Genomic DNA, 21,468 nt, shown 5'->3' on the forward strand with positions numbered 1-21,468 from the left:
ATCCCACCCCACCCCATCCCATCCCCTCTCCCTGCCCGCAGCGAGGGGTCAGCGCCCTGCCAGTGCCGCAGAAATGTAGCTAAACTGCCAGGCATGCGAATTTTCGAGGACTGCCGAACAGGGGAGGATGCCTTGGGTTGTCGGCGTGGAAACGAAACGAATTTTGGGGAAGGGAGCTCGGTGGGGAAAATCCCCGTGCTCTGGGGCCGTCGCTTCGCCCCTGTACGAAGCTGCACTGCGCTCCCCAGGCGCGGTGCTCAAGTTAGCGCCTTGCTCTTTGCCTATCGGGGAAACTCTCCGGGGCGTGCGGATCCCCGCTGCAGACACTTTTCCCTAACCGCTGAACCGCTGTGATCCTTTTTGTAGGGCCCTGTGCTGCGTACGAGCCTGGCCCCTTAGCGGGACAAGTGATCAGAGAAACGGCGGCGAGGGCGGAGATGAGTTAAACGGGGAAGAATCGTAAAAGTAGCACCGCCGGCCAGCCAAAAAAAAAAAAAAAAAAAGTGTTTTTCCGTCCTCAGGAGGAGCACACTGGGATTTTCGGTGCCGCACCCGGGCGGCGGAGCGAGGCCGGCAGAGGCAGGGGCAGGTCCCGCATCGCGCCCCCACCCCTGCGGAGCCAAGTCGGGCGCCACAAAGGCAGCCCCGGCCATGGGGGAAGGGCTGAACGTGGCAAAATCATGTAAAATCCCGCTTCTTAGTAACATCTCGTTATTAGGAATGATGACTAAACCTCCGGGATTATTCTGGACTGTAAGTTATCAAGAGCCCACTAATTTCACATTAAAACCCATTGACTGCAACGGCGTGATTGAAGGGTTTTTAACAATTAACATAATCAGAAAATGAGCGGAGATAATTTTTATTCAACTCATTACTTTTTAATCATGTATTTCTTTTAATTAATATCTGCTCCGTGAAAATAACAAAAAGCCGAGTCCCAGCGCGGCCCCGGGCAGGGGAGGCGACCCCGAGGCGGGCAGGGACGGGCCGGGGGGGGCCGGGGGCGGCGGGGCCGGGGACAGGAGGGGACCGGGGGGCCGGGGGGACCGGGGGGGATCGGCACCGGTCCCAAAGCCTCCCTTGGGGCTGCAAAGAGCCCTTCCCCGGCGCTGATCCCCGCTGGCTGGGGCTACGAGGTCCCCCGGCCCCCCAGCACCCCCCAGGGGCGAGGGGCAGCCCTGCGCCTGGGGCTCCGAGCCCTCCTCGCTGCTCCCCCCCAGCCCTGCGGCTGATTTGAGCCGCGGAGGGGCTGCCCCTGGCCCAGGCGGAGCCGCCAGCGAGGGGAAGGGGGATCCCGACGTCTGTCCGTCCACCCGTCCGTCTGTCCCCGCAGAGATCCCAGTGCCCCCTCGAACAGGGCCGAATCCTGCCAGCCGTGGGGAAACACCGAGCACGCAGCGGTTTGAAGACCAAAAGGTTGTGGGATTGGGTTTTGGTTTTGGTGGGTTTTTTTTCTTCTTCTTGTTTTTTTGTTATCTTTTTTTTTTTTCCCAAACTAGCTATTTTTTAATGAAAAATCAAAAACTAAATGAAATATATATATATATATATTTCTTTTTGGAAAAGAAGCCAAGCATACCCATCCACACCATTCTACCCATTTAAGGTGCATTCACCACGTTATATTTACCTTTGAGAGACTATTTTTTGTTTTTTAATAAGTCCCGTGGGAACCCGTGGGACAGGGGAGGTGACTTTCGGGTTAGAGCAAAGGGCCCAAAGCCCTGCAATCAGCACAGCCAGGTGTCGCAGCGGCTGCTTACAAAACATCACCAGGAGCCTTCGATCACCTGAAGCCTTTTGGAAGTGACTGCTGGATCCTGCCAGCATCAGGAAGGACGTGGGGCATTCAGCGTTGCGCTTACTCCCCCTCGGCCAGGGCACGCTCCCTTCCGTGCCCACGCACAGCCTCGGTGCTGAGCAGACCCGCAGCCTGGCAGGTGAGCAAGCTCGGCCCTTTTGGGGACGCCGACGCCGTCAGCACACCCCTGGCTTGTCGTCCCGAGCAGCACCCAGCTCTGAGCGGAACCTGGGCTCTCCCCCAGCCGTGGTCATCACCGGCATATTGCTGGTATAACAACCCGAAACTGTGCTGTGGGGTCTTGGCTGTCTTTTTTCCTTTTTAACCCTTGCGGTCAACAGCCATCTGAGAGGAGGTGGACTTGTGGAGCTGGGGAGCCAGCACCTGCCCCAGCACGTGTCCTCGTTGCTGGGGGTCGCTCATCGGGGGCTTTCTCCACGTCTGGAGGGCAATCCCTGGGCATTGCCAAAAAAAAAAGAGAAGCAGGAAGCGGCATTGCAGAAACGTGCTGCTTGGCTCTGTGTGGAAACGCTGAGAAGACAGACAGACAGACAGACCGACCTGTGGATCTGAGGTCTGCTGAGGCCTGGCCTCTTCAAAAGTCATTTTTTTTTTGATGCATACCTACCTTCTTTATCTATATATTTACTACTTCATCAGTATCTTCCCGTTTTACTGTCACGAAAGGCATCCAGTCTAGCAGCTTTTCTTTCATTTCATAACGAATGACACAATTAAGACTTAATTAGAAGCATATGAATAAGGAAGTGGCACGCCACCCAGGACCTTAAATGTGATATCATTCAATTGCTCAAGTACAGCATTCTCCTGGAAAAAAAAAAAAAAAAAGCCTTTTCAATCTGGATCTTTTCAGACTGATGTGACTGACTACTGACAACTAATTGTTTTCTAGTCATGGTTCTAAAAAAGATAATGTGCTTCTTCTCCCTCCAACCCCCCCCAGCAAAAACTGCTGACAGGTGCATGGAAATGACACTTCTCTGTGCATGGGATCCTCAGAGATTATTATATGCAAACATTCAAGGTCTAAGCAAAGATCATGTGGCCCTATATGATTCCACAAGCTGTTACACTGTTATGAGCTTACAGAAAATAAAAGCCTTCAAACCAAAATGCGAGGTTGTTTTCCCTCTTCAGAGTGTGATGGTGCTAAAGAGGGAAGGGCCGTAGCTGGCAGATCTCCTGTTTATGATTGATTGTGAATGACAGCATTAATGCTGGCTTTCTGGCTACATATCTCAGGTCAGTTCTCTTCCCTCTGATGTTCTGGCCACAAGGACAGGATAGCATCCACGACTCTTCCTCCTCCCAGATCCTTCTGGGCGAAAGTGGCTGGAGTATCCACCAGAGGCTACAACAGCCATGGGTTTCAGAAGAGGATGGCTATGGAAAAGTGCAGATGAATGCAGGGCAGGCCTCTGTGATGGTCAGAACTGTAACCTCTGATCCCCTGAGGATCTCAGGTGCCGGTTCAGCCTCCCCCAAGTGAACCAGCTAGCCGTAGGGAGGAGGTAGATGTACCAGGTGGCATGTAATCCTCACTAAACCTTTCTCTGAGGTGGGGGAAGCTCCGAAATGAGAGCATGGTGGTTTGGGTTAGGGTGGGAAAACCATGCGCTCCCAATTCCCTGTATCATTGACCAAGACAGGCACAATGAAGATCCTGCTCGAGCTGGACAGTCAGGCATAAAAATTTTAGCCACCAGCTATTTGGAAAATGTCAGTGCTATCATTCTTCCTTGTTTCTTTGGTGAGTTCAGGGAGACAACTTTGACTTTCTAGAAGGTTTGTAAAAATGTGTGAGGCATCATCACCCTTTTTCTGTAGGTCTAAAATTTCTGACATTTATTTGGGAATAGCATTTCTCATGTAGAGTGTGCTGTCTGTGAGTGGCTTCACATCCCGAGTGTCTGACCTGCCCTGATTCCCACATAGCCAAAGCATCTTTACTGCTCCAGAGTGCTAGAGGATGAAGGACAGGACTACTTGGCATCTGATTTGCAAATCCCCTGGTAATTTTGGGGGTTCTTCAGAATTAAAGACTGAAATTATTTTAAACCATCAGTGTCAATATCACTGAACTGTGATTTTTTTTTTCCTAACTTGTTCTTTTGCTCATTCTTCATGATTTAGAGCAGATGTAACTGTCTTCTTGCACTGAGTGAAAAGGCTTTAATATTCTTTGCTATGCACATAGAAAAATAATACTCTGACAGGACTGTGCTAACAGGCACCATGTCTCAGGCTGGCCAGAAATATTGCAGCTAGACAAGGCTTTGTCAATCATTTTTAAACAAAGGCTCACATAATCTTTTGAAAATAAGAAATTGCTTAGACAATTATGCAGCATTGCCAGGATGATTTTCACTTGCAAGCAAACAAAAATAGATCTACAAGCCAGTAGTTTATTTAACATATTTGTTCCCCCCCAGGTTCATTTTCTTGGGTGTGATGGGGATGTGTGCATACCCGTAATTAAGTAGTTGTGCAAAACTGCCTTCTGGACTGCTGTCTGATGCTTTGTGGTGTCTGGAAAGCAGTTGTTGAATGTGGTGATCACTGCTGGGCTTTGACGTAAGCCATAACCATCACACGAAGGAGCCAACATTGGCCCTGTGAATAATCAGGGACAGGCAGGGCTGTGAGGGAGGCAGGGAAGAAAAGCTTTCCATAGGCAGGAAATGTTTTTTTCAGGAAGGTGTAATAAGCTGGTCATGTTGAGCTTTGCCATCTTTGCAGTGAAATTATTTAAAATTAATAAAAACATTCCTATTTTCCCCTCCTCAGAGATGCCTCTGCAGATAACACTCGCACTCCCAGCTCTTGCTGGCCCCTGTTTCAGCTGAGGACAGCCGTGTCAGCTCAGGGCATCAAGTCTCAGCTCCCAGGGATGTAAATCAGGAGTAAGACCACTGAAGGCAGCCGGGAGACACTGTACAGGCAGAGATAAGAACCAGGTTTGCAGCTCCAAACTCATCATTTTCTCCATTTCAGGCTGACATCTCCACAAATCCAGCAAGACAGCATAGGAAATCAATACTCGCCTGCTGCGTCCTGCTTCTTCACTGTTAAGTAAAGTCAGGCTCTTCCTCCTGCTGAATTATACGGACCTTTTCCTGTAGGCAGGGTGGGCACCGATGTACTTTCTGTGTTTTCAGGAATAACTGGGACTGTACAATAATGCAAGCCTTCTGATAGTCTGAGTGTTATTTCTGAGATTTCCTGGTAAAGGCCTTGCTTGCTTTAGCCATGAGTATAAGCACTTGAGCAAAAAGGTAACAGCACCGCTTTTATAAGGAAACTGATCAAGTTTGCTCCACAGCCAAGCTGTCAGTTAGGGTAAACGCTGATTTCTGCCTGATAACAAAATTTGTCTGTTATCAGAGAAGAGATGTGGCCCCTGCTTTTCTCAGACCCTCTTTTTGATCCACAGCCGACAAAGTTCATGAATTTCTAATTTTGCTTTGTAATGTCAGGGTTAATACTGATAAAAATGAGAAGTACTTAATGACAGGATGCCTTTTTTACGTGTCTGCAGCAACGCATTTATTAATGCCAGAAATATGTGTATTCAGATTTTATTCTAAAACCCTTTAGACTTGTCTTTTTTCTTTCCTCCAAAGGCCAGTTTTCCACCCATAGGAAGAATATGTGCTCCATCGTTTAGGAGGAGGAAAACACACTCCCTCGAAGGCCAGGATTTAGCTGCCACATGCCGTGGGACAGCACATCCCTCCTGACCTGGGAAGACGAAGCTGGGGCCACCAAAAGCCCCAGCAGGTCCTTCCCAGTGACCGTGCCTGTCTGCAGGAGGGAAAGCCCCGGCGAGGAAGGCTGCTCCGGGGATGCGAGAGGCTTGTCCGTCCGTCGGCCCCCGGGATGCCAGTTTTCTGCAGGAAACGCTGGCCTTGGGGCAAGGGGCGAGCGCGGCCGCCATGCGCCCGAATGCTGCTGCCCTCTCCCGGGTGGATGCAGCCAGACAGGACACATCGGGCGGGGACGGAGAGCCCAGGGGACACCTTCACCCTGCTGGGGGGCAAGAGAGAGCAGGGCAGGCCTCACCACCAGAATAAAGCGGTCCCCAGGCTGGGAGATGCCGCAGGGGCACCTGGAGCCAGGGTGATGTCGCCAAAGCTCCTCAGACTTCGGGCTGCACGTGGGAGCACGGGCCACGCTCAACTGAAGAGCGTGTTGTGGCTCTCAGGCTTTGCCCACCCTATCAAGGGATCCTGGTCTTGCAAACGTGGTGCTCTCGGCCATGCTTGGGCTGAGCCTGCAATGCCGGGTGTTATGCAGGAGGACTCGGCCAAAATCTCTTAGACTTGGCCAAAATCTTGGCAGGGTCAGCTCCGAACACGGAGCCACAGGGCTCTATTCTGCCTCTGCGGTGTGTATCTGAGCAGAGAGCCTGAGCCCCGGTGAAAGGCCCGTTGAATTCCCAGGACTCTGGTGACACGGAATGGGCACAGGGTCAGGGTCCCACCACCACAGCCGCTGGCACAAAGCGAGGCCCTGCGTCTGCTGCCGAGGAGGCTGCGTGGTGCCATAACTCACACTGCGTGCCCTGGCAGGGACCTCCTTCAGGGGCTGCAATTTTGGGGGGGGGAAACACAGGTACAGCTGGCAGGCGGGCACGAGCAGCGTGCCCAGCTGGGGATTGCATGGTGGGGTGTGCACTGCAGGAGGGTGTGCGCCATTCCTCACCGGCGCTTTTTATGACCGGGGGATCACTGCTGTAATTACTGCATTTTTAGCACTTTTTGGGTCGCTTCCTATGGGACAGACACCTCACAGTTCCCCCCACCACACACAAGCCACGCCCACAACCACAGAGCCACGCCCCTAAACACGAAGCCGCGCCCACCCCCATAACCCACGCCCACCCGATAACCCACGCCCACCCCAATAACCCACGCCCACCCCCATAACCCACGCCCACCCGATAACCCACGCCCACCCCGATAACCCACGCCCACCCCCATAACCCACGCCCAGCCCAGTAACCCACGCCCACCCCAGTAACCCACGCCCACCCCAGTAACCCACGCCCACCCGATAACCCACGCCCACCCCGATAACCCACGCCCAGCCTGTGAGCGGCGCGGCGCTTCCGCTTCCTCAGCGGGGCCGCCATGGCGCCGCCGCCCGGCTTCCATCTCCTACTCCTCCTCCTCCTCGTGCTGCTGCTGCCGCCCGGCCCCGCCGCGGGGCTGCAGGCGCTGGGCGAGGCGGCCGAGATGGCGGCCGGGCTGCGGGCCGGGCTGCCCGGGCTGGAGCTGGAGCTGCCCGGGCTGGAGCTGCCCGAGCTGCCCGAGCTGGAGCCGCCCGAGCTGGAGCCCGAGTGCCGCCGGCTGCTGGCCGCCTTCGCGGAGGGCAGCGCGGCGCTGTCGGGGTGCCTGGCCCGCCGAGCCCGCCCCGTGCGGCTGTGCCAGGCGTGCCGCGGGCAGTACCGCAGCCTGCTGGGCCGCTACCGGGACATCGCCCGCGCCCTCGGGGTGGGTCCTCGGGGAGGGGGTGGATGGGGATGGGGTGGGGGTAACGGTACCGGGGGGCAGCGGGGGCAGCTGCCCCGCACCCCTTCGGGAGGCGGTCTGCGAGTACCGGCGTGTGTCCGAGCGTTGGCTCGGTGCAGAGGGGTGCTTGGGTGAGGTTTGGCCTCTCCAGGGCAAGCGTCCGGCCGGCAGTCCTCTGAGGTGGAAACCTGTGCCGTGTCTGCTCGGTTCTCACAGGGGGGCTGTTCTGTAAGGCCTCCGATCAGGTCGCGTGGAGGCGAGGGATGGAGCACGTAGTTCTCGCTTTTACGTGGCACCTTGCCTCCTGAAGGGTTTGTAACGCGGCCGAAACGCTTCAGGGTGGAGGCCATCGCTGGGGAACTTTCAACATAATGTTTTCATTGCCAAACAAATCCCGGTACTTATAATGTGTATGAACTCGCTATGGCCTCTGTTCTGGAGTACCGGCAGCCTGGGAGGGCAGGTTCAGCATTTCGCCTGAAATGCACGTCTGTGTTTGCCTTTCCCTCTGTGCATGGATTGCCTAACCGAAGAAATAAAGGAGGCAACCCCTTGTGACCTAGGTCCATGATCATAAAAGTGGCCAGATACCTGATGTAACCTCGTGTTCTGTCCTGCAGTAATGGCACTGCAGCATGGAAGAAGCGGCCAAGTTAAGTTTTGGACAGCTCTGCAACGCAAAATCCTCAGTAGGCTTATAAATAAGCTAGGCAAACATCCTTAAGGAGTGATACAGTTCCACCAGATCCAGTTTGGGATTTAAAGTGTTTTTTTTTTCCCCACTCAGGATTAAAGCTGGTGAGGAAGCTTCACAGTTTTGACTCGCTTCCTGAAGCAACCGGGGAGTTTCCTGCATAAACAACTGCCTTGCATGTCTGCATGCCACTTAGCAGAATGGAAGCGTGGGAGTTACCAGAAGTGACTTCTGCCTTTGAGTCTCATGGGGAAACCTATTTAAAAAGTAAACCCATTTTAAAAGAGAGAGGTGCTGGATCTCTCATAAAGCTGTGCAAGCAACATGCTTCTTGCTGAAGGGATTCTTTTCTTGCGTGTCCCATGTTGCTCATCAAAGAGGCTTTTGGCAGCCTTGGCAATTTTGGGGAGTGCTTAAGGCAATTTAGCAGCTAGAAACCAGGAACTGGAGCATGGGAGTCAGGCGACTGGAGAGTGTGGTTTTCTATCAGTGACTTGGGGAAGAAATGAAAGCTCTGGAGGAGAAAAACGTTAGTCTAAGTTCTGATAGGGATGCTTTGTTTCCTCTTTATTCTGTAACTGCTTTTGGAGTGATTCTGCATTTTTTACTAGCTTGGTCCAGAGAGTAATTTGCTGTAAGAGTTCTGCCACGCCTCCCCTTGGAGGACGGGGTACATTGGATGGCTCTCTGAGATGAGATCAGCCTGGTACCTGCACTGGGTGAAGGAGAGCCTGGCCAGACACCAGGCTTGTGCGAGCGACCGCTGTGCAGAGGACCCGCATTCCTGTATGCGGGGGGGTGGCCGTGGTACAGAGTGTTGGTACGGCACGGCCAGACCTTGCTCTCTCTTGTTTGGGTTTTGTTTGCTTGGAGGCCGTTCTGTTGGTTCAGCTCCTTCAAATAAGTCTGCAGTCTGGTGAGAATGGTACCCTACCCATCTCTGGCTTGAGCTGGCTCCTAGGGCAGCAGCCCAGAACTGGATGAGTACACGCTGGCTGGCAGAGGAGGCTCTGACTCTGTGCTTTCATGCGTCTGTGTATTTTTGACCAACAAGCGTGCAGTCCTAGTAGATCTTCAAAGACCGTGTGCACTAAGCTGTGTTGCGTGTAGGGTGATTTGGAGGATCAGAAGACGTTTATCGTTCAGTTGATTCTGCTCTAGAAATGGCAATGTGATGAGATGCGTTCATTTAGCTGTGTTTACCTAAAAATACTTCTCAAACTTTCACTTCATATTTTTAACACCAGATGGCTTTTTTTTCCCCCTTTTTGTTCTAGAATTCTTCTGAGAGCCACAATTGTGCCAAAAGCATCTTGACCTCGGACAGGCTGCAGATAGTTGTGACCCTTTCAGAGTTCTTTAACGAAACCTGGGAGACGGCCAACTGTGCAAGTAAGTGACTCGTTCTGCAGCTTTCATGCCACTGTTAAGTTAAGTCCTAACTTTGGCCCTAAGATTTGCATGGATCAGATTTGTATGTATTTGTTTAAATACATACAGTATATAACATAAAGATCCTAAACTAGAGCAACTCCGATGAGGGCTACAGGAGGTTTTTATTGGTTAAGGGATACTGCCAAAAATCTGAGGGTGTTCGTCTATATAAAAAATTGGAAGTTACATGTATTTGTTCTAGGCAAGCCTTTCAAAAGGAGGTTACATTAGGGTTGTGTGTGTTTGTGCAATCTGCAAACCCTGCTGGAGACTTCCCTTAGTTTCACTGTAGCTTCTTCTGTTTTTCCCATCTTTCCTTTTTTTTTAATTTATGTAAGGAACTTTGACTTTTTTGTTAATAAGTCAGTAACTGCAATGCTTACTTGTATCTGCCTCCACAGTCATGCCTGTGATTTCATTTCATGGGTGGAGGGTGTCCAAGTCCATCCTTGTGCCTCGCTATCCCCATGCTGATGGTGCTGTGCCATGCTTGCAGATGAACTGCAGCTCTTGGCTCTTCCCCAGGTGTGGGAAGTGGGACGCTATGCTAAAAGGTGCACTAGAAAATGGAGGGAATAGCACTGTGAAGCTAAGCATTACGGATAATGGGGCTTTCTACAAAGTCCTCTGAGAGCCTGGAAGAGTGTTGTGGTTTTTTTTTCATTTGCGAGTCTGGCTCCGTGAGGGCTGGAAAGGCAGTGTGGAAGGAGCCCTTTGGTCTGTGCTGTGCTGCCATGCTCAGATTTTGATCTGTGTGCTGCCTTCCCTGTGTCCTTGTGAATGCCCACTCAACGCTGATGGTGCTTCCTTCTTTCATGAGAATTTTCTAGGATGTCTGCTTGCTCTCGTAGTGCTGTTGCTGAATGTCTAAATTCCCAAACCCCTGTCACTTCCAAGGATTTGTCTGGTTAGAGCACCTGAAACTGGGTGGCTGGCTGCCTGGGAGTGCAAATGGGCTGGGGTTGAGTGGGTCTGTGACTTGGAGGAAAGCCCCAAAGCTCCCCTGAAAGCTGGTGAAATGGTCAGTTCTTGTATTAAATAGCATTAACCTACACTCTGATTTCTAACGCTGTTCATGGTCCAGCTTTTCCCTGGGTGCCCCCCCTTTCATCTCTGCTTCTGATGATTCTGCTGCCATATAATGGCTGTTACTGTTGCTGGGCAAAGCCAGATTTTCAGGGTAGAAAATAAAAGTAATGTCTTGTTTTATCTTAAAGTCCAAGGATAATTCAGACCTCCTCTTCAGAAAGCTCTTGATGATAGTCTTCATCTCTCACTTAATCAAGGCCAATTAATTCTGAAAAATGTTCTCGATGAAGAGTTAGGTCAGCAGGTCTAAGACATCAGTGGCAGGCGGATAAGGAAAATGCAGTGTTGACTAGACCTGTCTTTTATAGTCGAGAGCTCTCTTTGCAAGAGTGGAGTGCCTGGGGCTTGTCAGCTATGGAAATGTTAGAATATCCTGATGTTTTTCTTTCTCTTTGACAGATTGTTTAAAGAACAACAGTGAGGGATTATCAAATTCTACTGTAGAATTCCTGGATTTATTCAATAAGTCTCTGACATGTTTTGAACATAACCTTCAGGTATTTATGCTGTTGTATTTAAGAGAATCACTAAATCCTCTAATTGCTAGAAAAATCTTGTTTATGCTGAATAAACTGCGGATACGTATTAGGCAAATAAAACTCTCAAGCTCGCCAGCAGTTTAGGCACATAGATCAGTGATCTGCAAAAATGTGGTTATTTACAGACTGAGAGCCTAAAATTAATTCTAATTGATATTCACCTTGACTTCATTTTGTATGTAGTTGCAATGCTACTTCACATCAGAATTTCTGAATTCACAACAATTGATAATTACATAGTAAGTACGATAATGTCTGACTGCTGGCACTTGTTCCACGAAGAGGTAGAAATGTTGTCTTCTGACTTAACAATGCAATCTTTAAATAACCTTTTGATAACATAGACTAGTTCAGAAACACCGGCTACCTTATATGATTGTTACAATTCTCTTGACTAGTGAATTTTTTGGTAGTCCGTACCAGAAAGGCAACATAACGCACTTTGTGAAATAAATGTGGTAATTTTCCTTAAAGAAAATGCCATAAATCGCCTAAGAAAAGGCACATAATCCATTTCATTTGGAAACTAGCCAAGTTCTGACATCATTCAATAGGAAAAATGGGAAATGATGGGTATGGTACAATTTCTGAGGGAACCATCTGTGTTTTTCATTATTAATGCTATCTAGGAAATGTGCCTGGATAGGCCTTGGTCAGGTGCAACACGGAGTGGTCTGTCAATCAAATATCCAAATTTGATCTTAACCCAGTGGTCAGTGGTTAGCTGATACAGTAATTACTGGGTTTGGAATGTCGTTAGAAACTGTAGTTTTGTTTTCAAGTATGTTCTGTTGCATTTGGTGATGGTGAAGGCCATAAGTCAAAAGGGTTGTTTATTATGGCAAAGTCTGTGGTGGTCAGAGTTGCTCAGCAGTAGCAACAGTTACTTGCCTATGGTCAGATGATCAACCTGGTCAAATGAAAAAAAAAATACAAAACACTGTTAAGGAACCTGATCTGTGGCTCCAGAATAACAGTTAGTTGCTTGCAGTTTTTCTTCTGTCTCTCCTTCTGGGAGCTGGTACTTTTAAAAATGTTTTTTAAAAAACATAACACCTGCTGATTCAAGAGATGCATAATCTGCAAAAAAAAAAAAAAAGGATCTTGTCACTAGAGCAGCCCAATGAATTAGTGTTTTGGCCCCTTTTCCTCCTGCATTGTCATGTGAGTTGTCTGTCTGGGCCTTTCCTCAATGTGGGTTGTTATAAATCTGAATTTTGGTTCAAGCTTGACTGTAGTTTTTATAATTCCTTCAAACTCTGTGTGAGTGCTGTTCTGTAACCCTAGGGACAAGCCGTCGATGTGTCACCAAATAACTACACCGACGTATGTAAGAACTGCAACGGAACCTACAAGATGTTGAACGACCTCTATAACAACTTGCAGAAGCTGAACAGACACGGCAGTGAGTCTGGACACTCCGCGCACTTGTGTATCGATGTGGAAGATGCAGTAAGTACTTGTTCATACTCAACAGGGAGACCTTAATCTGTGTCATGCGTGCTTTTCTTGCTAGGGATTGCTTTTTCCCCATTCAGTTTGGGACCAGCAGCAGGGCTTTTGGCAGGCTGATGTCCAGTGGAAGGGAGGGAGCCGAGGGAGGCTGTCTTGGTAGGTCCTGTCCTCAGTCAAGCAGCGGGAGCGTGACTGAGGCTCCTGATTGCCTGAGCACATTCCAGTTTGAGTAGCTGCACTTTAATTTCTTGTTACAGTGAAGGGGGTGGATTTAAAAAAAAAAATCTCTTAATCTTCTGGCTTTTAATGCAAAGCTTTACTGCTATTGTTCTAGCCGGTGTGATAATTGATTCCCTATTACAGCAGCTGTTTCTAGGGGTCCTCAGTGTTTGCCACCTGTGTTTGGAAGGAGCTTTGCTACATTGTGAGGTTTCAAGCAGTTGGGCAAAAAGAGTGTTACTGAATGTGTGAGATTAACCCTGTCCCCACAAACTGTCAGTGAGTTCTGCGGCAAATGAGCATGTGGCATTGTCTACATTATATCTGAGTATAGTCTTTTTTTTTTTTTTGAGGCTTGTTGAAACTTTGATGTGAGATTTTGGCTCCACGTAAATTGCATGTTTCTACATTTCCAGGGATTTGCTTGTTTTTTTGGGGGGAGATCTGTTCAAGCTGTTTTCTGAGGTCATGTTTGAGTGCTTGAATATCCTGAATATCCGTATAACCTTGAATCCTTGAATATCCTGAATATCCATATAATACGTTCTCCTTCACCGTTTCCTTATGTTTCCGTGTAGATGAACATCACTCGGAAGCTTTGGAGCAGGACTTTCAACTGCTCCGTTCCCTGCAGTGATACGGTCCCGGTGATTGCAGTTTCATCCTTCATCCTCTTCCTACCTGTTGTTTTTTATCTTAGTAGCTTCCTTCACTCAAAGCAGAAGAAACGGATACTCATTCTGCGTAAGTGATGTTGCTGGCATTGTGCTGTTAGAGTTGGGTGGTGCCAGGGACTCTCTTGGCTCCCGTGGGAGCGGGGGCCCAGCCGGCTCTGCCTGCAGCTGTGCTGACAGCGCTAATAGCGACTATTAGTCTGCTGCTGTCCCCTGAAGAAGGGTAGGAAAGAGCTTCAGCCATATCTTTTCATTAAAGTTTTTGGACGTGAACAGAAAGCTGTTTGCAAGTCTGTGGCGGATAAATAGAGGGAGTGGAGAGACGAGTTTTGTGGAATTCTTTGTGTTTAATTTTCATATAATTTTTCCCTTTCTAGCCAAGCGTATCCAGTCAAATGCCAGTCTTGTGAACATCCAAGAAAAATACAGCTGAGCTGCAAAACAAAACCTGAGAACTGCTGCTGGTATACAGTGGGTACAATTGTGTTGGAATGAGGCCGGCACAAAAGAGGAGTTAATTATGGTTTAGTGTAATGATACAGAGCAACACAAGTTAAACAAAATGCTGTCTGACTTCTAAGCAAGGATATTAACAAACATGACAAGGCAGGGCTGTGTGACACTGTATGGACTCTGGCTTTGAAAAATCTGTGGTTTTTTTTTTCAGTCTCAGGCTGAAGCTGGTGTTTTTCTCTCTAAGCTTTTGTACTTCTCACCAGTAGAATAGCTATACTTTCTTTGCATGTTTTTTTTTTCCCTCTTTATCATATTTGATTCACAGAAATCTATCTGAGATTCTGGATCTTTTTGAGGTGATTTTCGTAGACAGGAAAAACTTGAAGTAGTATTTGATGTTCCTGTTTGAAACATTATTTCCATGTAACACTCTGTCTTGTCAGACTTGGAATGGACAGGAAAGCTTCAAAAAAAAAAGTTCCCATCTTTTTGATCCTTCTCTCTAAAGTCATGCTGCTGCTCAGTTGATTGTAATGGTCTCTGTGAAAAGCATGAAATATGCAGAGGAAGTGGTAATATTTAATGTTTAAAGCCAGCAACAAAAGCAACAGAACTGCCAGTGCTAGACGTGAATAGTGATCATTGATGACTACAGTATTCAGCTATCTCTGATATAAGTGGCATATTTAGTCATTTGCACACTTCAACCACTAAAATATTTGCTTTTCAAATGTTATATTTTCAGAGGCTTATTCTAGGTGTCTGCCCAGGTCACTGGGAATGCATCACTGTTTGTCTGTTTGTGTTGTTTGCTTTGCCTTTAAAGTGTGGGTTTTTTTTGCTTTTTTAAAGTGTTGAGGTAAAGTCAAGTCACTGGACATACTGAATTTCCTAGCCTAGAGCTTGCTGTGGCTTAATACAGAGGTATTTACAGGAGTGTGGTAGGGAAAAAATGGTCCTTTCATGCACAACATGTATTGTACAGGTAAATGAACCAGGGGGTTCATGCAACTTGAAAACTGTCTTGAAGGACAGTGAAGATGCTGTGCTTGGAATTTGATGACTTTCAAGAAATAGTCTTTAAAAATTAGCCCTGTGAAACAGATGAATAATAAATACAAGCATGTGGAATTCCAAAGCAGATGAAAAATCTGTACAGTAACTGCAGGGATGGATAGTGCTGCTGACAGGCAGTGGGTACGGTTCAACAAGCAGCAGCTGCAGTGATACCAGAGGTTCAGTTTGGCTGATGATGGTGCTAATTTGGGAGAGTGATGGGGTTGAAACAACTTATAGCTGTACTTGATGTTAATGAATGGCTTTGCTCCCATTTGGAAATACCTGTTTTTATAACCATGAGATAAAACTAAATGGCCATATCATCTAAAAATCAAATTTCTCTTGAAACCTGCGTGTCTGACTGTGGTCAACAACTGTATGAAAGTCTTACGTACTTGACTTGCATTTGAGCCTAGTTTGTTTAATTATTTCTTTGCACAAGGGCTCAAATACATATATAATGGTTTAACAAAACAGTCCTGAAGTCATCCTAGTCATTGTGTTTTTTTTTGGTTTTGAGCCATGACATACTGTCAGTTTTAAAGTCAAGTTGACACTGTGTGTTTGTTATCAAGTAAAATACTGTGTTAGTGATTGGCTCCATCCACATGACTGCTTTTTTTTTTTTTTTCATTCTATGACTGAGAAGTATTTATCTTCCTCTGTTAAACATGAATTACTAGGTCAACCGTCAGTTTGTTCTAGGTAGCTCGTAACAATAATAGAAAAGTTTTTCTTCTGGTTATTCTATAAAGTTACTTCCTTGTGGCTAGGAGAGGCATGTTGCCTTTAGGAAAAAAGACGTTTAATATTTTTATATTTGTTATTCTTAAACTTCAACTTTCAGGGACTTATTCAGCTGCCTGCTCTAATAGCATTACATCGATTTGGGACATCATATGATTGAGAGCTGTTCAAAACAATCTTTCATTCATGCAGATAAAGCCAGTTTGTATGTGCAGCACTTCAGAATGACAGCTTTTATACTGTAAGCGGTGGCTTTTTGAGCACATTCGTGCTAAGTAGGTCTCAAAGTCATTACTTTTGGATATGGTGGTTAAGCACTTTACAAAAAAAAAAATAAAAAAAAAATCAGCTTTTCTTATTTTCCTGGCTGCTAAGCCAAACGGAAATACTCATGTGACTTTTTTTTATTTTAAAGCAGCAGTAATGTTTACACTTGAGATTTTAAATCTTATATCCACTATTTCTCCTTTTTCTTTTCCAAACTTTGTACTGCTAACTTGCTTTACACAGTTATATTTTTGGTAGGATGCTTCACATATAAATTGACTGAATTCTCTTTATAATCTTTCCAAGAGTAATGTGGAAGCACACAGATGGTGTGTTTGAAGGAGAACTAGAACTCATTTTGCTGCTAAACTTTCATCTTCGTTTATTTTTTGCCTTTTTGGTATTATATGTACAAAACAGTGAACTTTGGAAATACTGGTTGTTTGTATCCTTTTGTGCAAATAAAGATTTCTAACTGTGGGGTGGCACTTCGATTTGTATTTATACTTATTAGGAATCCTCTAAATGCTGAGAGTCAGCTTTAATAAAGATTGTCAATAAACAGTGAACAGTGTGGTTTCTTAATTGCTCCATTTATAGGAGTTTTATATTCCTGCTGTTCGGGGTTTGTGTTTAGAGGCACCTGCTTATTATTCCTCATTATGCCATTTGCAGGAAAACAGTATCGGAAGGACATTTTCAAAGCGGCGCTGCAGTGAATTACAGAAGAAATGAATTGCAACTGCTGAGAAAGGGTGGAGTTTGAGTGCAGTTAAATCCTGCAGAAGTATACAGAAAGAGTCTCATTAGCTGCAATGGAGTTTCTTAGACAGTTGTCTGGGGGTAAGGGTACTTGGGATAACTTGGTGTCCTTGTGGGGTGGCTTTTAGTTACCTGCACTGGCCCCTCTTTCAGCTCCAGCAGTCGCATTACGTCTCCCAGCATTGCAAATAGTATCTGTTCCTACTTGCTAGAGTCAGCCAGGATGACCTGTGGGCAACTAGTCATCTCGTGTTGTGCCAAGGGTTGAAACGAAGTTGTCTGCTGGAAAGATGGTGCTGGTCCAAGCTGTTTTCCCCCAGCATCTGCTCTGAGGTCCAAGGAGCTGCCTGGGGTGTTCCTGATTTGTGTTGGCAAACGTAAACGTGGGAGCAGCCACAAGCACATCTGCTTCTCTGCGGCGGGCTAGGATGGACCTTTGTTCCTTGCACAGATTAGAGATAGGGAAGGAGGAACATTTTTGTCCTGTGGGGTTTTTGTAACTTTCAGCCCTAGACAGAGAAGAAATGGTTGTCTCTACCCCTAGACAAAACAACCTCCTTGCCCACCTTTCCTGTTGAATCCTGACTTTGAAATATTTGTATACGGTGACACTGACTTTCACTGTCATCAGTGTTTTATATGGGATCTCCACTCTATATAGATATTGCCAGATTGCTTATGCTGTGGTGAGGCTGTCTGCTATCAGGGAGCATTTTGCTCTTCTATTTAAGCCTTAACTGTGTTTCTTGTTCTCTGGGCATCTCTACTTTGAGACCGCTGGAGGTCACCAAGTCCAGCTCCCTGCTCAAGCAGGACCATCTCTAAAGCTGGATCAAGTTGCTCAGGACTCACAGACGTGTTTGGTTCCCCGCTTTTGGGCACTATGGGGTTCTGCTCCAAGCAGGCTGTGCTTTCAGCTCCCCAACACGCAGGGGTGCAGGGTGGCTGCCACAGCTTGAAGAAACAAGTCTGAAAAACTGATGTCCCCTGCTGCCAGCCCATTGTGGATAAAGAATACAGGGATAGTTTATACTATGGTGTAGCTTCGAAAGGAGTCTGTGGTTTAAAGTGTGAGCTGTGTTTGGTTTTTTATTTGTTTCTGTGCATCTCACCGATAGAAGTAGGACTGATCAGGTGGCAGGAGGGCAGGGATGCTGTCGCAATGCTTTGCAATCGAATGCAAAGTTGCAGAGTTAACTGCTAATTATTATTTTTTTTAAATTACTTAATGATTTTTGCTGGAAATAAGTTAAATAGTTAAATGAACCCTGAAATCTTCACCTACTCCCATCTAAGGTGAAAATGTTGGAAAGCTATTTCAAATATTTAATAACAGAGAGACACTTGCTAGTAGCTCGGTTGAAGTTTTAACTTTTAATACTGAAAATTCCACTCTAGTGCCAGCACAGTAAGTATCATGGATTGCTGCAATTAAGCCAGTGCCTTAAGTTATTCATAATACACTTTCTGGGCAACATTCCCACCTGCTTAATCTCTGCTCTACAAGCGTTTATTAGAACTGACTGTTGAAAACACCAAGCTAAATCAGACACTGAAAAAAATAATAAAAGAAAAATCAATCAATATGATGCCTTAAACTGGTTTAATGTCTTTCCTCTTCAATAATCCTACACGTTACTGATTTATTTGCTGTAATGAACATGCCATTCAACCAAAACAAGATTAGCTGAGAACACCACAGCATTAAGCACAGAGCAACTTTAATGCTGCTTTACATTTCATTGTAATGCTCAGCACTTACAGTGTTGTCTCTTTCTTTCCTCTGTAATAAAGAGTTTGTGTGAGGATCACGAAGGGCTCTGAAGTGTTGTTTTGTTAAAGCATTTGAAGCAATAGATTTGAGTCTGAGTTGCAACGCAGCAGCTCCTTCGTCCAACCGTAAGTGGAACCAAACTGGTGAGCAGGATTAATGCATGAATTTCTATTCCCTGCAGGATTTTTCCGGGGTTAACCATGAAATAAATGGCTTATGTCAAACTGATCTAGGTTAAGACAGAGAGTACAGCCACTGGCAATCAGAATATTCCTTTGGACTTCATTCAAAAAAAATTTTTTTTTTTTTTAGTAGCATTTGGAACAGTAGCAGTCTTCTGTGCTGCCGGAAATGCACACTGCAGTGAGCAGGTACATTGTTTTTTTACAGAGGAGTCCTGGGATAGCTGTGGTAAAGACAGATGACTTTCAAGGCAGTCTGTAGAAAGAATTGGGAAAATATGAATGACAGAAGTATCTTATACCTGGCCAAGCTGTAAAAACAACACCTGGCTAGGTATAATGCAAAGTCTGAAGACTGTAAGCTCTCCAGCATCCAGGTAAAACTGTGTGTACCTGTCTTCCCATTACAGGGGCAATCCTCAACTGGGAATCTCTAAAGACAGTGGGTTTAAATTACTTTGTTGTATTTTTATTTTCCCTCGGTCATGGAAAGAATGCTTTAGACAGTAACATTCCCTTCTTGATGATTAAGAAGCAAGTTGTATTTGTTAGGACATCCATATAATCTCCATAGTTCTAAAAAAAAAAAAAAAAAAAAAAAAGAATTTTCCAGGGATGCTGCTTGCAGTACAATGTTATTTTTCATTTTCTTTGGAAGACTATGATAAGTTGCATGTGTGTACTTCAGCAGCTTTTTGTGTCTTGGAGTCAAGACTTGCAGTTAAGTATTGCAAAAGTGTGCTGAACTGGGAGCAATTAGTCAAACAGAGAAATGAGAAAAAGGTCAGAGTGTTTGCACTGTGCTGGAAGAGGCTTTCAAATGTGGGTTGTGTTTCTGATGCTGGAATGTGCATGTTTCTTTTGGCGAATGCTGCTTTTTTTTCCTGTTGATCAGAACAGAGAATTGAAAGTGATCTGGCAAAGGGAGAGTCAAGAGATTCAAGGCAGCTGTTGCTGGAGGAGGAAATGGACTCTGAAAGTCTGCAGCCTTACTTTACATGTCTCCATTGAAAAAATAGTCTGAAGATGCTTTCAGAATGTCTGCCTGGAAGGTGAGTGCTGGGGTGCAAAGAGAGGGCTAGCAAGTATTGGCAGAGATGCTAGCTTGCCATTAATATGGCAGGATTTCCTGAAAAATAGAATCTAAAGCTGAATGGGATAGAGCGCCCAGAGGGGAGCATGTGTGCTTGGAAGGGAGAATTTCTTCCAGAACAACTGGTGTAAAGCTGGACATGGGATATAAATAACAGCCATGTTATTTATATGAAATTTGGCCGTGCCTTTTTTTTTTTTTTCTCAGTTATCAGAAAACACCACAGCACCATTTACTCTTTTGCCCAGGCTGCACAGGTATTAGCCATGACTGCATCTATCAGTGCACCCCTGCAGTTTAGCTGCTTTGCATTACAGCAGACTGTTTCACTAGTGCAGAATTTGCTTTGTTGTCTGTTACACAGATAAGCAGTATAAAAGGTGTATGTACATACATGAGTGTGTATTTATATATAAAAGAATATGTGTGCTTTACTGTAGCCACTTGTGTGAGTTACTTTAGGTCTGCTCATGAGCCCCCAGATGCGTTTTATTTAAAGACCAAGTGATCTGTGTGATCTCCTAAATCATGGCAACGGAAGCACTTGGACTGACCTGCTTGGTGTCCAAGCAAACATCAGGAGAAGGGACAGTGAGAAAGAAGGAATGAGGCAGAAACAGCAAGACTGCTTAAGAGAAAGCAGGATCGAATAGTTCTGGGAAAGCCTCTGCCCAGCCTTGGCTTGTATAACGGGGACTTATACAACACGTAACCCAATCTGACCCTGACCCTGCCAGTGTTCAGAGACTATATTTTTACTGAGATTAAGCTTTTATTTTCTTCCTTTTTCCCGGTACAGTTCCCTTGGCTTTCAGCTTGCCTGTTGGCTGTCTGTCTGGCATGGCTGAGGCTACCTTACCTGTTTGTTCCTATGACACTCGGCCAGCTGCCCTTTGCGAAGGGCGGCCCTGTGCGTGCCCAGCCACGCCGTGGTACCCCACGGCGGTGCTCACCAGGGACGGCCTGGTGTCTGTTCTCTGCTGGCAGCAGCACTGGCAGGGAAGGAGAGACGAACACGGTAAATGTAACTGCACCTTTCAGTTTGGCAAAGCAGCTGTGAGCTTCCCAAATAAAATGTCACGCTGCATGGGAAGTGGCAGAGCTTGGATCCTCTGGGAGGCCCTGTGTTTTTTTCACCTTTCTCTTCATGGTAACGTGAGGGAGTGGTGTCATGCCACCTTGCTGTCCTGCCTGCTGGCCTCACCCCTGGAAAACGCTGAGATCCCCATGCCATGAGAAAGGCCAGGGGAAGACCCAGCCCTGGAGGCTCCCTCAGCCATCCTACGCAGCACGGGGCCACCATGCAGCCCCCTAGGCCTGCTTGCCAGAAGCATGTGGGATGGCTGCAAACTTGTGCCCCGTTTTCACACAAACAAATCATCTTGCCTAAAGACAGTCCCAGCTCAGGATGCCCTTGGTGTCCCCCATTTCCAAACCTCTGGGGGTGCAGACTGCACTGGGCACGTGCAGCCCTGTGTCATGGTGAGGAGCTCCTGCTGACTGCCTCACCTCCTGCTCCCCTGGCCTTCTGGGGACCATCTTAGAATCATAGAATCATTAAGGTTGGAAAAGACCTTCAAGATCTCCCTTCCTTCCAGGTCTGTGTGGTCCTCTCAGTGTCTTTAGAGTGGGGATGAGCTTTTTCCCTAGCTAGGACACAGGTCATGGATGCAATGTGGGCCTACA

At 46.7% G+C, this 21,468-nt stretch overlaps 1 protein-coding gene across 1 annotated transcript; it reads left to right on the forward strand.

The window, feature by feature from the left end:
• The first annotated feature begins 6,924 nt into the window (after window positions 1–6,924).
• On the forward strand, window positions 6,925–16,540 carry OSTM1 (osteoclastogenesis associated transmembrane protein 1). Its single transcript, XM_013175548.3, has 6 exons — window positions 6,925–7,320; window positions 9,310–9,424; window positions 10,955–11,052; window positions 12,382–12,546; window positions 13,347–13,512; window positions 13,820–16,540. The coding sequence occupies exons 1-6, from the start codon at window positions 6,958–6,960 to the stop codon at window positions 13,873–13,875; spliced, it is 963 nt and encodes a 320-aa protein (XP_013031002.3). The 5' UTR covers window positions 6,925–6,957; the 3' UTR covers window positions 13,876–16,540.
• Window positions 16,541–21,468: the final 4,928 nt, after the last annotated feature.

This window comes from Anser cygnoides, chromosome 3 (assembly GCF_040182565.1).
Source record: "Anser cygnoides isolate HZ-2024a breed goose chromosome 3, Taihu_goose_T2T_genome, whole genome shotgun sequence".
NCBI lineage: Eukaryota > Metazoa > Chordata > Aves > Anseriformes > Anatidae > Anser > Anser cygnoides.